At 45.7% G+C, this 16,515-nt stretch overlaps 2 protein-coding genes across 4 annotated transcripts in view; both read right to left on the minus strand.

Annotated features, from left to right (window-relative positions):
- Positions 1-273: 273 nt before the first annotated feature.
- Positions 274-8,248, minus strand: TBR1 (T-box brain transcription factor 1). Its single transcript, XM_047872918.1, has 6 exons — positions 7,557-8,248; positions 6,814-6,968; positions 6,323-6,444; positions 5,581-5,739; positions 4,366-4,427; positions 274-1,132 (listed from the first exon to the last, which is right to left on the minus strand). Exons 1-6 carry the CDS (start codon positions 8,246-8,248, stop codon positions 274-276), a joined length of 2,049 nt encoding a protein of 682 aa, XP_047728874.1.
- Positions 8,249-13,160: 4,912 nt separating this feature from the next.
- The window catches only part of PSMD14 (proteasome 26S subunit, non-ATPase 14), a 97,372-nt gene continuing 94,017 nt past the window's right edge, over positions 13,161-16,515 (minus strand). For all 3 annotated transcript variants that reach the window (XM_047870487.1, XM_047870489.1, XM_047870490.1), the window contains 2 exons: positions 16,059-16,121; positions 13,161-13,577 (listed from right to left, as the gene is read on the minus strand). In XM_047870487.1, coding sequence (XP_047726443.1) covers positions 13,479-13,577; positions 16,059-16,121 — 162 coding nt within the window. In that variant the 3' untranslated portion in view covers positions 13,161-13,478. The remainder of the gene's footprint in view (positions 13,578-16,058; positions 16,122-16,515) is intronic.

Here is a 16,515-nt window from a genome sequence, read left to right on the forward strand (position 1 = left end):
AAGAGTTAGGAGGAAAACCAAAAGGTTTACAGCAAAGTTGAAGGTCGGTGTGCTAACTGCAGAAACTGCTGTGCAAAAAAAGGTTAAAATCGCACTCGGAGACCTGTACTTATTCGTCGCAGACGGTATTCGAGGGCCAAGTGAAATGAGGGGGTGCGCGAGGTGGGGCGTGGGGAGGAGGAGCTGGGGAGAGCTGCGAGGGGCTGGCTGGGGGTGGGAGGCGGGAGGGGGCCGGGCCGCGGCGGGGCGCGGGGCCGGGCGGGCAGGGCCGGCCTAGCTGTGCGAGTAGAAGCCGTAGTAGCCGCCTATGTCCTTGGCGCAGTTCTTCTCGCAGTCCCGCTGGGCCAGCACCTCGCTCTTGAGCGGCGACGAGCTCTCGGACACCGGCGTGTCGGCGGGTGAGATCCGCCTCCGCTTGGCCTGCTCGTAAATCCCCGAGTCGCTCGAGTCGATGGACTTGATGGAGGAGGGCGTCTCGATCCAGCTGGAGTCGGACAGGTCCTTGGGCTTGGCGTCCTCGGCGGCGCCGGGCGGCAGCGGCGAGCGCTCGGCGGCCAGGCCCTCGGCCTCCTCGCCCAAATAGGGGTTGGCGCCCGCCATGCGGGCGGCGGCCGCGGCGCTGTTGGGCCAGCAGGGCAGCACCGAGCCCGACTTGGCGCCGCAGTACTGCGGGGGGCTGCGCGCGCCCCAGCCGGACGGGTCGGCGTAGTAGCCGAGCGGACGGCCGGTGCAGCCCGCCGCCTGCAGCGGCAGCGCTTTCACGCCCGCGGCCGCGTACGAGAGCAGCGTGGCCGCGTTGCCCGCGAAGTCCGTGGCTGTGTCGTAGGCCGAAGCGGCGAAGTCCAGCCGGTTGTTGGCCGGTGTCACAAACCAGCGCTGCGGCGACGGCGCGCCCGGGTCCTCGGCCTGCTGCGGCGACAGCAGCCCGTTGGTGTGCGGCACACTGCGGTCCGTGCCCGGCCCGGGGCCCGCGCCCGCACCGGGGTGGAAGCGGGCCTTGGCGTAGTTGCTCACGAACTGGTCCTGCAGGAAAGAACCGGCCATAGCGTAGCGGGCCCCGGGCACAATCTGCGAGCGCGGGGAGTCGTTGGGCGAGGGGGTCAGGCGGTCCATGTCGCAGCCAGTGTAGATCCTGCGAGGGAAGGAGAGAGAGAGAGAACCGAGGGGTGGCCGAGAGGTCCCCTCGGGAGGCAGAAGGGAAGGTCACCTCCACTTGTGGCCCACCCCCACACTGTCCATCTGTAACTTGCCGTCCAGGATGGAGAGAGACGAAAGGTCACAGACCTGCGTCCTCCCCAAAACAAAATAAATCGTGAAATTGTAGAGGGATCAATGTACTTATACAGGAACCTAAGCAAAATGCAGACCAAGAGGAAGTCTTCCCTCTCCCTCGCTCTCTCTCACCGACTGCACGGGGGATCAGAGAGCAGAGCACAGCAGGGGATACTCATCCCACTTCTCCAATGTATTTATAAACATGAGGGCAGATTCGCCCAGGGACTACGGTGTTACTTGCCCTGTGGGCCTTTCCTGTGCAGTGAGAGTTTCTGCGCAAAATTTCTAAACAAGATATCCATTTCTTCACTCTTTTAAGAACACTTTCTTCCATTTGACACACACTCGGGCTGTCCAGGTAGTAATCATGGAAGCCTGGCCTTCACCAGTCTTCTGAGACTTGAAGACTTGCTGCTGGAAGCCTCTACTGTACTTGCTGTCCATTGTTTCCCCCAGGTGATCCTTTACCCCCCACCTCTACCAATACTAACAAGAATTACTACTTAGAGACAAAGTCATCAATCAATACAATTCTTTTACAGAGAAAAGGTGCACTTTTTTTTTTTTTTTAAGTAAGCTCTACACCCAAGGTAGGTCTTGAACTCAGGACCCTGAGATCAAGAGTCGCATGCTCTACTGACTGAGCCAGCCAGGAGCTCCAAGAAAACATGTTTTTTACTCTGATCTCTCCCTAGCTTTTGACCTTTATTGGTAACAAACAAACAAACAAACAAACAACAACAACAAAAAAAACCACAACAACAAAAAACACCAAAAAACACCTAAGGGGCAAACTCTTAACAGTGGTTACCGACCTCCTCTAAGCAATCTCCCACTAATAATAGCTAACCATTACACAACTTGACTATGTGCCAGGCACCATTATCTAGGACTGTACAGATAGTAATTTAGTTGACCATCACAACAATCCTCCCAGTTAGGTAGCATTATTATCCCACTTTACAGATGAGAAAACTGAGGCAAAGGGAAGTTAAATAATTGCCCACAGACAGAAATTGTGTTCCTGGGAATCACCTTAGGTAAAATAATGAAAGATTCACTGTAGGCCCTGGGCCTAGAAAATCCCATTAGAATTGAGGGAGAACCAGAGATTGGATCAAGATTGGTAGAAGTGTTTTCTCCTACACATAGACACACGTCTCCCTTTCTATTTAGCTCACACATAAACGTTTTAATCTTTGATCAACATGCTGTTTTGAGAGAGAGCCTCAGTTTTGTCAGACCTTAATCCCTTGGGGAGGAGATTCCCTGGTGAGTGGCCAAGCGATCCTCTAGTCCCCCCTGAACCCTCATTGCTCTCCCTGTTTCTCCAAAAGTGAGCCATGCCCAAAAATTCAACATAAAAGGGGAAAGGGTGGGTGTCATAAGCCATTCTGCTCTCCCCTACCCCCTAAAAACCTGTCCCTTTGTATAGATGAAGACGTTTTTATGAAAAATACACAGTTTAAGAATCAAAAGGAAGTGACTTTTCCAACAGAAGTCAGCCAGAGGAGGGCAGATGAGGGTAATGTTGCTGCTGCTCAAGTCCATTCTGCTCACTCTACAAAATTTCCCTCCTGAAATTTAATCCCAGGTTCAAATAAGAGAAGCAGAGGGAGGCAGGAAGGAAACGTAACCAGCAAGGTGCAAATATCTTCTGTTTACCACCACAATATTTTAAGAAGAAAAAAGCAGCCTGCAAAAGATACAGTTTAGATGCCCATCCAGGTCCCAACCCACATGGGATTACCGAACTGATTTGTGCAAAATAAAATGCTTTGGAACAGATGTTCACAACAGAATTAAAAGCTCAAAATCTACAAGACACCCTAGTACAGAGACCAATATCCCTGGTCTCCTGGGCCACACACTTTCCACAGTGCCGGGTCCACATTTTTAGGTTGTGAGGACTAGAGTAGCTGAGTTTTTATTCTAGGGAATCATCTTGACAAGGCTTGCTTCCTCAGAACTACTTTTGGGGGAGGCACATGACAGATATAGACAGAAATATCAATGACTCTCCTTTCAATTTGTTATAAAAATACCAGGAGGGAAGTTTGCAATCTACCTGGAGATGGAATAGAAGCAGCCACTTGTCTAATTCTCCACAAATTTCATCTATTGCTGGTCAAAGAGAACTTCAAGTTTGTAGCTCTATCCCAGGCACTTAATGCAAGCCATGAAATTCACAATTTAAGTACCCCTCTCTTTTGTGGCCAGAAAAAAGTGGGGGATTCCTATAATCCAGATTTATATATATATATATATATATATTCTATATAACAGTATTTGAACTCTTGGGCACTGTATCTGAACTCTGAGCAAGAATGCAAGAACAAACCCAGAAAGCACTAAGTTTACATCTACCGTTGCCCCCAGAGAACAGCATTTTGATAGAAAAGAAATGGAGATAGGTAAGGGAAGCCTGGAGAAAAGGGTACCAACACATTTAATTAAAACACGCCTAGATGCAAAGGATAAAAGGAAATATTTTTCTTTTGAAGCTGATAAATAATACACAGCAACAGCACCTGGGTCCTTCCCAAAGCCTTAAATAACTGCAACAGTGGCTCTGCTCATGACCTTGCCTATGGTGGGTGCACATTTTTATTCAGTCCATAGTAAACTTGCACAGGAAAAGCTATTACACAAAACTTGAAAACGGGTAAATAAAAGCCACATATGCCAAGGAGACTGTAACAACTGCCAGAGCCACATGCACTTTCCGGCAGGATCAGGCGGTTTCAGACACAGACAATCTGAGCTGAGCACCTGCAGCGCCACATACAGCTCGTGCACCCGGGAACCAGGGCAGCTCCCCCAGCCAGCCAGCCCCAGAGGCCCGCCACCAACTTTGTAACCCATAAGAAAGACAGAAATAAGTGGAGGAAATCTTTGACCAAAACTACAGAAGTACCAAGCCAGAAGGTCAGCAGAGAGAAGGGGAGTCCATGAAAAGGAAAGGGAAAACCTTAAAGACACCTTGTCTTCACACACTCCAGCTTCCAAAAGCCTTGTACACGACCATCCACCTTTGACCTAAAGCCCAATTCCACAACTACTTGAGAAGGAAGGTGCAAGATTACTTACGTGTCATAATTATCCCGAAATCCTTTTGCAAAGGGGTTGTGATCTATTTTCAATTGTGTAATCTGGATAAGACAAAAAGAAAAAGAAAAGATGAATAAGATCTCACCTTCTATACAGGTGGATTAGGTGTTGCAAATAAATCACCACTTTTTTTTACAAGGGCTTAAGGCCTGCAATTTCATTAAGTAGCCAGGTTTCCCTACCCAAAGATTTTGAGGGAATGAATGGAAAGGAGAAAAGAGAGAGCATCATGAAAGTTATGAGGAACATGTTTAAGTTAATGATGCCTAACACTAAAGCTTTGCTTTCAACTAGCTCTCCTATGTGTTCTAAGTCACTTCAAATGCACATTTTAAAAACGCTCGTTATAAAAAGACAAATATCTTTGAGGGGCACTTGAATTCATCACCAAACGTTGTCTATTTTAAACATTTCACCACATTTTTAAAAGTTGGTCATTTCCAATTCATAACCCCAAGAACTCCTAGCTGCATCTTAAAAAACCAGCTTTAAATTAAAATAAATGCATATTTTCATTTCTGATACTTTCATTTAAGTTAAAAAAAAAAAACACCATCACTCCTAGCAGTGAAATCAACAGAAGTAAAATAAGTTTTCGTGAACTTACAAATTCTGAAGTTCAAGTGCTAAAAAAAAACTCATTCCAAGGCTTCCGGGAATTTGATTTATTGTACTTTCCAGATATATGAATGTGTCTGTTCTTTTGCTCCCCCCAAAAGTGATGTTTTTTATTTCGGATACTTTAATTTTTTGTTTAAGATAATGCCAAAGCTTGCCAAGAATAAAATGCAGGGGAAAGTCTGCTTGTTTCTTAAAGGCAAGAAGGATTCGAAAGGAAAAGCAGGAAGGGGAGGAAGGAAGGAAGGAAGGAAGGAAGGAAGGAAGGAAGGAAGGAGATTTAAACCTGTTCTAGTTTGAGAACTGACTTAAAATTCCCAAGAGAAGAGGCCCTCGAAATCCTGGGCCCCTCAAAGGTGGCCCGTGTGACCCGCGATGGAGACGAACAAGAAGCGTTTTCCCACCGGCAAGGGATTCAGGGAAGGCGCCCGGCAGGCCCCTCGCCCTCCGCCCGAAAGGCGCCGCGGAGCCAGCTGTTGCTGCTGTTAGTGCGAGCGGGGCACCGCCGGGGACGCGGGCGGCTGCCGGGGGAAGCGGGAGCCGCCCGCCGCGCGCCCAGCCCCCAGGCCTGCTTACATCGGTGTTCTGGTAGGCGGTGACGGCGATGAACTGAGTCTCGGGGAAAGTGAACGTCTGCACGCGGCCGGGCTGGCTGGTGTCCTCCGTGCCGTCCTCGTTCACTTCCACCACATGCAGGCGGGGCTGGTACTTATGCAAGGACTGTAAAACCACCATCTGTCCGGCGGAGAGAAAAGGGAGCGCGGGGCGGCGCGTTAGCGCGGTCGACGTGCGCGGGGCTGGGGCCGCGGGCCGCGCGGGGTCTGGCTGGAGCCCGCCGCCCCGGCTACCTGACCGCGGGACTCCCCTGGCTGGTGACTGGCTGGCTGGGGCAAGACCAGCCCTCGTTCCTCCCGGAGCCTAGAGCACCGGAGCACGGGAGGAAAACCGAACCCGACTGCCTGATCCTCGGGTCCTCCCGATCCGCCTAGCCCTCCTTATTTAGGAGGAACAAAGATTTTTACAACAAGCAGGTCCTGTGGGGGTTCCTTCTCAAAATCAATCAAGTATTTGGACAGTACTAGGGAAGGCCGGGAACTCGGGAATTGGGCAGAGGGCAAGAGCAACTTTATAGGAGGATAGAAATAGAATTTTTAAAAAGTCTTTTTAATGAAGCAAAGAAACATATGCCCAGTTTCTCATGCTGATTTAAACTAATGGACTGAACGTTAGTGAGGGACATGTGTGGGAGAGAAGGAAAGAGAGAGAGAGAGAGAGAGAGAGAGAGAGAGAGAGAGAGAGGAGCGCTTGAGCCACTGACCTGCCCATTGTTGTTTGAAGCTCCTTTGTTGTTTGTAAGTTTTAATTTTCCAAAAGAGATTTCTTGGCGCATCCAATGAGCCCCCGTGTTGGGGGAATCCGGATGCATATAGACCCGATTTCCTAGAGAAAGAAATACGTTGTTTACATATGCCCGGGGCACTGCCCAGTCCCAACTCCTCACCACGTAGGACGTGCACACACACACACACACACACACACACACACACACACCTTATACCACAGTGAGGCCCATTAGCTGGGGTTTTTTTTAGGCCTCGCTTTCTCCTTATTAACTGGAGATGATTAAAATAGCTTTTGCATAATCCTCCCCCTTCTCGCTGCTCAGTCTGTCCCCCTATCCCCCTCGTTTCCTTTTAGAAGTCATTGGCCGATCGTTTTAAAAGTCTCTCGAGCCAGTCCACAAAGGCTTTAATTAATCATTCTCACCTAAATAAGTGTCAGGAAAATGTGTTAATTGGAAGGACTTGCCTTGCACATTGGTGTCCGCTTTGCCGCAAGGAACCCATTTGCCTCCTTGAAACCTCCAGTGATTGGGATCCGCCAAAATCACATCCACAAAAATATTGTAATGAGCCGTGGGATCGAGACCAGAAATGTTAAAACTTAAAAAAGGAAACATGCGCCTATTTAAATTAAGGGGGGGGGGGGAGAAAACAAGAGAAAAAAAAACATAAATGTTAAAGATTAAATGCAAGAAGCGCGGCGCCAGATAGCAAAGCAAAACTTGTTCTCCCAGCGTCGATGAGCGAATGTTTGCTGGGTTAGAGAAGGGGCGGTGGGGGAGGAAAAGAAGTGGGGCTGAAGTCGGGGAGACCGGCGGGCGAGCTGGCGTGGGGAGTCGGCAGGTGTCACTGCCCAGGTGGAGAGTGAGGTTGGCGACCCGCAAGTCTCTACCTGTCCTCGGTTCCGGCCGTTATTGCGTCCCTCCGATTTCCCAGCCGCAGGCCGGGACTCTCCCTCTCTTTCTCCTTTCTCCCGCCCCTGACTGGCTCTCAGACCACCTCTCTAGCGCGGGAATCCCCTTACCAACCTCACCGCGGCGGTTATACCTTCCACCTTCCCTTTTTCCAAAACCAGCCAACTCCAGGGCGCACCAGAGCGCCTTCCACTCCGCTCCCGACCCCAAATCATCGCTACCGGCGCGGTCACAACCCGGCGCACTTGCCCCCGGGCCGTGCCCGGAACAGCGACTGCCAAGAATGTAGCATTACCTTCCTTGTTTGGTGATGATCATCTCCGTTTGGTGGCGGTGAAATTTCAGCCAGAGGGGCCTGTTGCACAGGTACACCTGAGCTTTGCCGGGTACCAGTCCGGGCTGTGTGGAAGAGAACTGGTAGAAAGGGGCTCCTTGGTAGGAGTGGCTGTACTGCTGTGGGTAGGGGTAGCCGGCCGCGGGGTAGCCCTGCGGTGAGGAGTTGGACAGGAGGCTGTTGTAGGCTCCGTTGGTGATGACCGGGTGGTGGGCCATGTAGCGGCTGGGGCTGCCGATGGAGAAGGCGGGGTGCGCCGGTCCGTGCTGGCCGGGGTACGGGAACATGGCACTGGGAGCAGTGGCCGCAGACTGTGGCTGGCTGGACTGAGAGAGGAGGTAGCGATCTGCAGCAGAGCCATCGAAACTGTGACGAAGCTCAGAGACCCCGTCCAAGACAGGAGAGAGTTTACTTCTCTGGACGTCCCCTGGTGAGTCCTTGGAGTCAGGAAAATTGTCTGTATCTGACTGATTCGTCATCCCCCTGGTAATTTTTTTCAAAGGTGAACTTCTCTCCAGGTTGTCAGTGGTCGAGATAATGGGATGATCGTGCAAGACAAGCTCAGATCCGCCTGAATGTGGGTAGCTGCTGCTCACATTGAGAAATTTCTTGGAGAGCATGATAGAAGGAGAAAGGCAGTGCTCCAGCTGCATAGCTCTAGAACCTGAACACTCGCCCTCCTGTCCCTGGTTTTTAAAGTCCTATTTATCATAAACTAGAAATCCACAGACCCCCTCACTAGACAGAAAGCACTTCAACCAGCAAATGCTTCTCAAAGGTTTGATTTACTTTTTTTTTTTCCCTGGGAGAAGAGATTGGCCAATTGACACTATGCAGCAATCAGAAAAGGCTCACTTTTGATCTTGCTGCTTGTGCAGCCGATGAAACGGCTCCTGCCATTGGTTAACTGCTGACAGTAATTTAATTAGATAGACATTAATTAGGATAATCACCTGGCTCCTGGTCGCGACGATCATGGCAAATTGAAGGGGATGATTTTATTGTTGGCTTGGGGGGTGGGGAATGTGTGTTGGCTTTACGTGAGCACTGTTGTGTCACCTTTAAGCTTTGTGACCACTGCTTTAGGAAGATTCAAAGATGTGCAATTTACTAAACATTTTCCTACCTTCCCCCCCCACCTCCCTCCTTTCAGCTGAGGGGCGGAGGAGGGAATTCGATGATGCTAGGAGACTTTTCGGATCTGAATGAGCCAAATATTCAGTTGAATGTAACGATTTCAAGTGCAAAGTATACAAAGCGCGAGCCGGTGGCCTCTTCTCGCCCTGTAAAAGTTCCAGAGTCTGTCTTTTCCAGTTAATACAGAAGCACATAACACCTGAGCCAGTCCTTTGTGAGAAGGTCCTGCGTGTCCTCGACGAACCGCCCCCCCCTCCCGCACACCTTTTTAACTACATACATAAATAAATAAATCACTGCCGCTGAGAGCCACAGCGATGAAAGTGAGGGGGAGGGGGAGAAGTGGGGGCGAAAAGCAGCCACTCACCCACCCATCCACCCACCTCGGGAAGGTTCGGTTTCTTGCTCGAGCACAGAAACAGTGACAATCTATGATCACCTTTTTAAGTTTTGAAATAATCATAAGCTGTCGGGCTGAAGTGCCTTAATGTATTTGCAGTGATGTTTACGAGGTCTTTACTAAATATTTTATCAGCGAGCTTGGTTGCAGATTATCTGAAGAGCATCTAACTGGGGGCAGGCGCCATGCACGCGCGTCCCACTGCACTTCCTTCTCTCTGAGGTACTGGCTTGGCGACAAGGTTCAAAAGCCTCGCCAGGAACGGAGAGGGCCGAGTCCTCGCGCAAATGGGTTCGCTGGAAGCGCTGATCTGGGGAGACAGAGTGGAAGTGGTGTCAACGCAGTGATCGATGCTGAAAACTGGTCGTCTGTGTGTGTGTGTGTGTGTGTGTGTGTGTGTGTGTGTGTGTGTAATGTTTATATAATCTGAAGGGGAGAGGGAAAAAAGAAACATGCCAGTAAGTTTAAAATGAGGAAGAACTTACGGAGGAATAGAGAAAATAACCAATTTAAAAGGATGTTGGCACGAATGAATAGCACGAGGCCCAAAGCGACCCTGGGATGTCGGAAGAAATCTCCCAGCACTGGCTCTCCAGAGGAACCCAGCCCTGCGCCCGGACCAGAGGGCCAAGAGCAGCAGCGTCTTTATCCGGCCCAAGTTGCTTCCCGTGGCCCGGCACCCGCCAGCCTGCCCTCCTGAAGCTTTCCACGGGGCGCGGAGCCGCGCGGGAAGAAGGAGGAGGCGCGCGGCGAGAGCTGAGCTCGGCCCCGCGGGCTGGCGGACGGGCGGGCGGGCCCCGCGCCGAGCACCGCTAGGGCTGGCAGCCTGAGCGGCCATCCCCGAGCCCGGCGGCCCACCCGGCTCTGGTGCATTGTCTAACGTCCCCGAGCTGCCTGAGCGTAGGCTGCCCAGCTCCCCGGCGGCCCCGAGGGGGAGCCGCCGCCCGGGAGACGCAGGGAAGCGTGGGGAGAGCCGCGCGTGGCGCGGACGCCGGGGGCGCACACTCTTCCAGTGCCGGAGGCACGGCCCCGGCACCTCCGACCCGTGCAGCCGAAGTCTTCGAGAAGCGCGTCAGCCCTCCTCGGGCCTCGGCACTTCCCTGATGGAGAGCGGCGCTGAGGACACTGGGTGGGTCCCGGGCTTGGGCAGAGAGGGGTTAACCAGACCCGACTTCCGCCTAGGCGGGCGCGATTTTAGAGCGCTGCCTCGGTGGGCCGAGCGGTCAGCGCGGAGCCCAGCCCGAGCCCCCGAGGCGGGCTGGGCGCCTTGGCTGCAGAGGGCACCAGCTGTGGCCTCCAGCAGGGCGCCGCGAGCAAGGCCCAGGGCGGACGGCCCTGGGCTGGACAAGTTGATGACCAGATGTCCCAGACTCAAGCCGAGACAGCTTTCTGATAGAAAAATACAGCCAGACCCATTTTTTTTTTCCCCCCTTTCGGAAGCAAATCTCAGCTCCTGGCCATGAAGCTTCATAAACAAGCAGGGCCTTGGTGTTGAGGCATCGGGTTGCGGGGGAGGAGACAGTGGCTATGACACTTTTTGACACTTGGTTTTTCTGCCCTTCCCTTTACCTTCCACCACCATTTCTCCCCGAGGTTTTTGCCCAATTTTGGTTACTCTGGTTTTTCTCGTTTCTTCGATCATTAACTTCTTTGTCCCTGAGCGCCTTTCTGTCCACTGCTTCCAAGATTACCCCCCTCCTTTTTCAGTGGGGTATAAAGCCTTAAGTATGTAGCAAAAAGGCTAGACTGCACCTGGGCTCCTTTCGAGGCTCATTCCTTTTGGGCTCATTCCCGGCACCCTGACTTGGCTTTTTCTTTTTTAAAGAATGGAGAATGATGAAATGTTAAAGTATAGAAGAGGGATAGAAAAGGGATAAAGTCCTCATTTTAAAGGAACTGGAATAGGAGATTAATGTGCATTCTGACTTTATCAGTACTAAATTCAGTGATTCCTCACTACAGGCTATGCCTTGAACTTACATATGTTCAAAAAGGAAAACTCTAGACTTTCTTCAAAATCAGCACACCTGCTCTTGAGCCATACTTGTGTGCAGCAAGTATGTGCAGACTTGAAAGTGCATACGAACCATGCCAGGATTCTTGATTCAGGTCTGTATATATAATGTATATTCTGTATATATAATGAGCTCCCAGAAGACCCAGGGGCTCCTGGTCCAGGAAGATCACTGAATTGTTGAGGCTGGAGCTTCCAATGTCCCCATGTCAGTCTGAGAGGAAAACAGGGACAGCTCAATGCTAGAGGCAAGCAGTTTGGGTTCTTATGCTGCTTTAACACTGCATAATAGATGGGTAAAGATGCTCACATAAGCACACACACACACACACATACACCTTATTGAGCCTGTGATTAAATAAGTCGTTTCAATGCTTTACTGGACCTGAGCCACCAGGCTGCTGCTGAAATAGCTGCACATTCCAGGACAAAAGTGTTCATTGAGACTCAGGGCATCCTCATTTCAATCCATTCCAAATCTCCAAAGAAAATGCAGGGTTTTGCTAGGAGGGATCTGATAAGGTTTTGAAATTGGGAATGTCTCTAACATGAACCAAGTAGGAGAAAGTGGTACTGGCTGTGGGAAGTCCAAGGTGAGGTGATCAAATGAGAGCAAAAGGCAGGCACTGTGTAAACCTTCTCAGGAGACATTTTCAGGAGAGTAAAATGAAAAACAAAAAACTATTTTCAAATGGAATGTTGAGAATAGCCCTTGAATTATTGAGGCCTTCTTCTAGGGGCATACATACTGTGTGAAAAAAAAAATCCTGACTAGCTCTAATGAACAGTATCTGTGAAACAAATCATAGATAGAACCTTATTTATGTAAAGGGAAAAACCATGTATCCAAAAAGTCTGCACACAAGATCAAATTAGGCAAAAGGAAAACTTCTGCTAACTTCCACTTATATTTTAATTGTAAATGGTTAGCTGTTGTAATTTCAACAATTAAATTATTAATACATGTTACATGCCCTACATAAAACATACTATATGTAAAAGAAAAAGCCACAGGACAAGCAAATGCTCAGAATACCTCTTATTCCACCAAAAAAGTCTATGAAACACAGTGGGAATTTAAGCCATTTCTACTTTTAGTTTCTGGTAACTGTTCATTAGGCGACCAATAAGAGCCTAGAATTGTTCAAGTAGGACAGTAATGTGGTCTACCACGTCATTCCTACCACTTCTAGTAGAGGTCAAGTCTAAATTCCAAGCCCCCAAGTAAAACCCTCTTTTTAATGAAGCCTCAGAAACAAACATTTTTACCATATTTTCACAAAGGGTACAGACAAGAATGAAATCTGTCTCCATATGTTTTCCCATACTCCTTGGTGTACCCAGTATGGTGCTGTGCCATGAGGATTAATGGGGCAGTTATTTATGTAAATTAGGTTAGAAACAGGTTGAGGGGTAAGGTCATCTATAAAACCTGCCATTAGTCAAATTTTTGTCTTTATTAGAAAACTGAGTATTTTTAATTTGGAAAAGATGAGAGAAAGCAGAATTATTTATGTGTTCATATTAAACTCACATTATGGTGACTTTTCTCATTTTGCTTTCAAGATTATATACCTTCTATTGCTGTCTTAGCTAAAAGTCTAATGGGAGTCGCAGCCGGCCACTCCCAGATAATCTCAACGCTGTTGGTAGAATGTACTCTTTAAGAAAATGAAAAAGTCTAAATTAACATTGTCACCTTTTTCTTCTTAAATGTACTCCTCTGGAACCCTGAAAAGTATAATACATTAAGAAACTGAATATACAATATTAATTTGTGACAGATACTTCAAATAAAACGTGTCAACATTTTTTTCTGGGTTACTCACTAATGGGGCAGCAACTCCTTAATGGCAATCATTTTACATTTGTCAAGTTTTGTTATCACATTGATGTTTTATGTATTATAAGATCTTAAATTGCAAAGAGAAACATATCTTTGTGTGAGATTTCTAGAGCACTGTCAAATGTTACTCTGTCAATTCCACCCAGTGCCAAAAAACCTCAGGAGACATAGATTGTAAATGTATTTTATTTTGTAAGCAACAATCAAAATATATTTGTGTTACTGTTTTCTTCAAATATTAAATGGGATCTTAACAAAATTTGTCCACTTTGATGTATTCTTATACAACTTTGGAATCTGCAAAGACCCTGACTAAAGAAACAGAAGTAATTGCACAACTGAGACTGAAGGTGTTACAGTGCTGCAAATGATGCCAGATGTCTTACATTGAACCAAACACACCTTCAGAGGTCCCTTGATTTTGAGCATTAGGAACAATAGAGGAATATACGCTGAAAAGTATCACTAATAGCCTTTTGCATTGTTTTATTTAAATACGACAGTATCCAACATAGCTGCTAAACACTGGACGATATTTGAAGTCATAAGTACATCCACATGTTCCTCCAAATGACGTTTGGGGTCCTAAATAAAAAAAAAATGGGGAAAGAAAAAGAAAAAAGAACGATGTTACTGATAGAACAGTTACTTAAAGTAGCTGATGAAACTGGTAAAGAAAGCCAAACCTAAATTTATATATATATGTACAATTTAACTTTCCTAATATATCGCTACATTCTTAGGATTTCTAAATTAATTAAAAATTAAGTACCTGATAAAATAATAAGATTTACCAAGAAAGACTGATTTACACAATCGATGCTATGACTCTGTACCAGAAATTACAAAGAGTAACAAGGAATTCTATAAAGCCACAGCATCTGATTTTTTAAAAAACAAAGTTTAAGCATTTATATGTGTGCATAAGCCCAAGATGTGTGCGTATTTTGTGTCTTTCATATTTATTGACCGAGTGGGCTCTTTACTCAAAGCAGACATACCAATAGGTAAGAGTTGAATGTGAATTCTCATTACTTCCTCTGTAATTTTAATTTAAATTTAATTCATGTATAATTTTTAGTATTTCAGGAAAGGTGCTTTAAATGATTCAGGAAATATTCTTGGATCAAAAGTCAATGTTAGTTGTTTAAACATTTAAATACAATTTGGATCAATTCTACATTGTTAAGAATATATATTTTATATGCTTATTTTGAAAAAAAAAACTATCATAGTAAAGTATATAGGTATAGTCTTTTAACTGAAACCTAATTAAATCCATATATAAAATTATGTCTTAGTTAAAAATGAGGCTTAAAATAACATTATAATAAATGAAGTCAAATTAAAATGCTTAATTTATATTCATGTCTAAGGCTGAGCTGAATGAAATCTATCAGCTAAATATGAAAGCTATAAAATAATATATGTGTGTGTGTGTGTATATACATATATATATTGCACACATTAAAAAAACTCTCAATTAAAGCATTATTTTCGTTTGGGTATTGCTAAAATACCCAAGACTCCTAACTTTAAACAAATGTTCATCACTGGAATTATTTCTTGGCTGTTCTTTCCTAAATTACAATTTCAATATATGCTTGATTTCCTTAAACAACCCAGGGATGCAACATGATACAAATAATTTTAAGTAACTAGACCACATATTAAATTTTCTTTATTTCAGAAATACACCTTAGGACATTTTAGTGAAAGTGACTTTTTGAAAGCCCGGGAGGAGAAAAAGATAGTGATCTGATTCCATTCTAGACAGGTTTGCTTTTGCCATGCGATAGGTTAAACCAGTGAAATACTGTATTTTGAAAAATGATTCTGATCATTATTCAACTTTGCCCATTACATATTTTTCAGCTTTGCCTTTAATTTAGACCTTTTACTTGTTGCTAACTGTTACCACAATCTACATCGTAGCTTCAGATTCATTTAGTCAAAAAATCCTAAATTCTCTAAAGTGTAAGGCTCCAAGCTGGTGATCTAATAATAAATATGAGACTACAATAAATAGTGGGAAAAGACAACGAGAGTAACTGTATCACACAGGATGAGAGATTAAGATGAACTATACTTCATTTTGTTTTGGGAGAGTTCTTGTTGTTTTTAAATTATAATATTCAGACTGCAGTTGAGATTTAATTTCCCTGATTATGATATTTAAGTCAGACCTTTGCCCCTCCTGCTTTGTTGGAGTAACTGGTTTTGTAGTGAATTGGTAACACACTTCCCTCAGTTATCTACATTACTTCTTGTGGCAGCTGGGTGATTCTTAGAGATTTCCCATCCAAGAATGGTCCTGGCCCAAACCTACATAGCTTGTGAGATGTGATGGGATCAGAGCATATGGTAGGATGGCTGAAAGCAAAGACAGCTTAGTGTCTTGCATCTGAAATATCAAGATTCTGCCAACATCAGCAATATGATAACCATGTTCCATGAAATGAAAAAAAATGTAATCAACATTCTTTAAAAAACAGTTTAATTAATCTGTAGATTCTTTTAATTGGTTGGTGTGTTCCCCCAACCCTCAGAAACTAGGAACTAAAATATAGATTTCATCTTGGAAAAGTGAAAGAGCAAATACTTAAAACCCTTCTTCACTCACTATACTCCAATGGGGCTCTAAGCCTTCTCAGGAACATTACCTACATATTGAAGCCTAGAAATTGACAAACTGTATCATTTAAAAAATTGTTACATATGAAATAAATCTACCATTCTATTATTCACTGATGATGTTATTTCCAGTAAAAATAATACTTGAAAAATTAATACAACTCAGGACCTAAGTTTCCTAATTTATTTCTAGTAAATTATTTTCACTAAAGATAGTATCTCACAGGTATATTTGTGACTTCACTATATATGGCAAAGAGAATTTGACATCAAGTAATTCAGTGACCTTTAAAATTAGCATCGTATTTACATGACAGAAGAAAAATGTAGAGTGAACAGACAGGAAAAAAAATCATGCAGGCCCTAAAACAGTTTTAACTCTACAAGAGCATGTTATTATGCGACTGCATAACCTATTACGGTATACCTCACCTGCTTGCCAACATTCTTTATTGCCAGCTGTTCAGGTGTCATCTTATCTTCTTCTTCTACAGCCTGTGAACGAAACACAAAGGACAGAGTTTCAAATTCTAAATTTACTTTTCCCACTGTAGAATATTCAAAGACAATGGTGACCATAATTTTCATTCACAGAATCTTTGATTCAAGTGACTTATTAAACAAAAACGTGATTTTGCTACTCTTTAGAATAACCTGCAATTGTAGTAAAAACGACTACCACCATCATTTTGAAAACAGACTTAAGAAATATGTAAAAGACACTGAATATGTTAAACTGGACCACCAAATGATAGTATTAACTCTCTGGAAGCCGTTACAGAATTCTTTGAGGGATGGCTAAACTGGAGGACAGAAGCCCCCGAGGCAGCTGTTTATGGCAGCATGATGCTAACTAGTCCTATTCTGTGTTCTTTCCCTTTTCCTACTC

This window comes from Prionailurus viverrinus, chromosome C1 (assembly GCF_022837055.1).
Source record: "Prionailurus viverrinus isolate Anna chromosome C1, UM_Priviv_1.0, whole genome shotgun sequence".
NCBI classification, from domain to species: domain Eukaryota; kingdom Metazoa; phylum Chordata; class Mammalia; order Carnivora; family Felidae; genus Prionailurus; species Prionailurus viverrinus.

Coding starts and splice junctions, on each gene's coding strand:
- TBR1 (XM_047872918.1), bottom strand. CDS start 8,248: ATGCAGCTGGAGCACTGCCTTTCTCCTTCTATCATGCTCTCCAAGAAA. Junction 6,969..7,556: donor ATCATCACCAAACAAGGAAG/GTAATGCTACAT, acceptor TAATTTAAATAG/GCGCATGTTTCCTTTTTTAA. Junction 5,740..6,322: donor CTTCAAACAACAATGGGCAG/GTCAGTGGCTCA, acceptor TCCGCCGGACAG/ATGGTGGTTTTACAGTCCTT.